Raw genomic sequence first — 3,701 nt, forward strand, 5'->3', positions numbered from 1 at the left:
GTGTGTGTGTGTGTCACCTATTGGAGCAACAACTACAGCTATCTGTGCGCCTACAGTATATTCAAGCGCGTGTGTCACACCTGTCTCCATCTGGACACCTCAAGACAGATTAGATCAGCTGGAGGCTGAGGATCTTTGGCAGAGATTACAGCCGGTTGACCCAGAAGTTATCAGTGTGTGTGTGTGTGTGTGTGTGTGTGTGTGTGTGTGTGTGTGTGTGTGTGTGTGTGTGTGTGTGTGTGTGTGTGTGTGTAGACTACTGCAGCTTTAGCAGAAACGACTAAATGAAACTCCAAAGTTTGTGTCTGAATGCTAAACGCAGGCAGATTGAGGTGTTTCATTTTTTTTGTAATTATTATTCAAGATATTCCAAACTTGAGGACCTTTAAACCAAAAGGGGATGCCCTAAAACAGTGGTTCCCAACACTAATCCTTGAGGAACACCATCCTGCATGTTTTAATTGTTTCCCTGCTCCAACACACCAGATTCAGTGATTTAGTTAAGCCATCAAGTTGTACGGAAGCCTGTTAGTCACCCATTGATTCAAATCAGGTGTGGCGAAACAACTAAAACACACAGGATGGTGTTCCTCAAGGACCAGAGTTGGGAAACACTGCTTTAAAAAATGTTTTGTATCTCACTGGTTTACCGGCTCTATCCTGCTGGCTTAAAAAAACAACAACACTATTCACCTCTGGAAAGTGGCCGTTAGCATATTAGCACATAAAATATTCAGCCTTAATTTTATTTCTGTATAACAAGACTTAAGGTTTTATCTTTATTTCTGAATATAAAGAGTACACAACGAGGTTTCTGTAAATGTTAGTTCAAAATATTCACTTTAAAACGTGAAGAGTTTAAAAGTCATTTCTCCTACAAAAAGCCAGGAGGGAGCATGAAACACACACGTGACCATCAGAGTCCTCTGCTGCTTTCTGTGGAAGAAGTTGTAAAGACACAAAGTGTTTGCACAGCGACAGTTTGACGTTAAATTGTTTCATTGTTTTCTATGTTTTTAAATAATCCAACTATATGCCCGTAACTGTGTGCTTTTTTAACCATATCAAAACCTTTAGTTTATTTTGAAGGGTGCTCACATTTTGCATTAATAACTTTTATACTTAAATACATTTATATTCAAAACACTTAATTTTAATTTTAATAATTTATTCACAAATATATAATAAAAGTATTTTAAAAGCCTTTAAAAACATGTTTCTCTTTAACATCTGCTTCAGTATTTGCCCTGGTTTTGTCTTGTTTTACTTTTTACATTTAGCTAGGCGTTGCTACATTTTTCTTTTTGATGACATTTAGCAGTTTTTAGCTTTTAGCCTTCCTTTAGCTGTTTTTAGCTATCTTTTCACTTCTTTTAGCTAGCCTTGTGCAGCACTTAGCATTAGCTACCATTTTGTTGTTTTGGCTACTATAATTTTTCTATTTAAATGCTGTTTGGCTATTTTTGCAAGCCTTCGGCTCATTTTAGCTAAAATGCGTTACTTTTAGCTACCGTTTTACTTTCACCTGGAGTTTGGCTATTTTAAACATTTATCCATGGTTTTTGTCCTTTCAGCTTTTAGCTAGCACTTTGTTGTTTTAGCGTTTTGCGAGTCTTTAGCTCGAACTGTGTTAATTTTAGCAACAGTTTTGCTACCTTTAGTTAGCCTTTTCCTACTTTTAGACTCCACCATTTTTACTTGTAGCTAGGATATGGCTATTTTTAGCTTTTATCCGGAGTTTTGGTACTTTTGAATTTTTATTTTGTTTAGCTTTTTGCTAGTGTTTGACACTTTATTTAGCTATTTAGCTCCTTTGAACTTTTAGCTCGAGGTGTGCTTCTTCAAGTTTCCGCAGTCGTTCAGCATTTAACGACAATCAAGCTGCAATTTTAACAGAAAATGCCATTATTCTAGTTTTCAGCTGGTTTCCGTCTGCCTCTGCAAGTTCACTGTCAGGGAGTGACAGACAGGTGTGTGGTTACCATGGTGACCATAATGATGCAGCAGCTTCAGCAGTTCATACATCAAAATAGACATTTTTATTCATTAAATTATCACAAAACTGATGTCAGACTTCAGGGCTGTAGCCCCCTTCAGCTCTTTGACTCCATCAGCCTGTGAGTGCATGTGGGGGCAGCAGGGGCCCCCAGGGGCCTCCTAACGAGTGCTGCAGACCTGAATGAAGTTCAGCATCCTAAAACAACACATCCTCTGGTGAGCCATAAAAACACACACCACTACAAGCTCCGGGAGTGTTCTTGGTGGATCTGCACGTCGATTATTTTTAGTTCCTGTTTGCTTTTCTCTCAATGATTCAGCGAGCTCGCGCCCTCCTCTGCCCCCACCTCCTCCTGCTCAGAGGATAAATCTGGATTATGGGTGACGGAAGGTGTGGGCATGCTTTTGGGGAGGGGTGTGCGTGTGTGAGGCTCTGCGCGGATGGTTCCGGAGGGGAGAAGGAGGAGGTGCTGGAGGTGCTCGCGGTTCCCGATGACATCATTCCATCCGAGCACCGTCCGCGCACCGCATCGCAGTTAACTAGCCCCCCACACCCCACCCACTTTTAGCCTCAAATAAACGCACACACCTCCAGTTACTACAGTTCAGACATCCGGATACAGGTTGGTCATCTCAACCATCCTTCACGCACGCACGCACGCACGCACGCATGGACACACACACCAGTGAATAAAGTGGTGGGAGCCGCAGTATGGCTCGACCCCCTCCCTCCCCCCGCAGACACCACACAACATCCAACACCAGTAATCAGCCCCAATTAGAGATAACCCGCTAATTACTAGCGCGCACGTGCACGCGCGCACACCTCCTGAGTGGAGGGAGCTCCACGAGCCCCGACACTGAGACACAAAGGCTGCGGTGTGTGTTAAGTGGGGGGTTGGGGAGCCGCCAGCACCCCCTCCCTCATTTGACGCTCATATGTAGGTCGCGTGCAGGATTTCCTACCGATCACCGCCGTCTCGTTACACGCGCATACGCTGACTCCCGAGCGCACGAGACCCGCGGGTGTAACAAAGAGAGCCCCGACGCTCGCGAGCTTACCGTGGTGCCGCGAGCGAGCAGCGCCGCGAGCGCCAGCAGCACGCGCAGCTTCATGGTGGGGGTCCGCGGGCTGAGCCTCCCGGTGCCGCCGCCTTCAGGGGGGAGGGAGGAGGTGGACGGGCTGTTAGCTCCCGGGGTCTCTCTCTGTAGCGGGTCCCAACTTCAAAGCGCGCCGCCCGTCCGCGCGACCATCGGTGCTCCTGGTCTTTTAATCCAGGGAGTGGAGGCAGCTGGTCCCGGTCACCTGGGGTCCGCTCCGGAGTTTCTCTGGCTCGGTGACCGTGAGAACCGTGAGCTGAGAGAAGCACGAGCTCCGTCTCTCCGTGTGTGCGCGTGTCTCAGCTCGCGCAGCCTCTCTCTCTCTCTCTCTCTCTCCTCCCCCCTCGACTCCGTGCAGGATGTTCCGTATGGCGTCGCTGCCCGGCCTCCGAGTGTGGCAGGAGGAGGGGGGTGAGCGCGCGCGTGCGTGCGTGTATGTGTGTGTGTTCCCCGGGTAAGGGCGATGATGCCCCCTGCAGCTGGTTTAGAGACGCACAGCTCACACGCCACATGTTAAACGTTATTTATCACAGTGATTTAATTCATGTCTGTGGATCAGAAGCAGCATAACACACATTTTTATGGCAAGCCGCTGCGTCATA

General features: G+C 46.9%; 1 protein-coding gene across 1 annotated transcript in view; it reads right to left on the reverse strand.

Moving 5' to 3' along the window:
* Positions 1-3,464, reverse strand: part of sdc3 (syndecan 3) — a 47,809-nt gene extending 44,345 nt beyond the window's left edge. The window contains exon 1 of the mRNA XM_037693539.1: positions 3,061-3,464. Within this exon, the coding sequence (XP_037549467.1) occupies positions 3,061-3,114 (54 nt within the window). The 5' untranslated portion in view covers positions 3,115-3,464. The remainder of the gene's footprint in view (positions 1-3,060) is intronic.
* Positions 3,465-3,701: the final 237 nt, after the last annotated feature.

Source organism: Nematolebias whitei, chromosome 19 (assembly GCF_014905685.2).
Source record: "Nematolebias whitei isolate Nwh7 chromosome 19, NemWhi1, whole genome shotgun sequence".
Classification (NCBI taxonomy): Eukaryota; Metazoa; Chordata; class Actinopteri; order Cyprinodontiformes; family Rivulidae; genus Nematolebias; species Nematolebias whitei.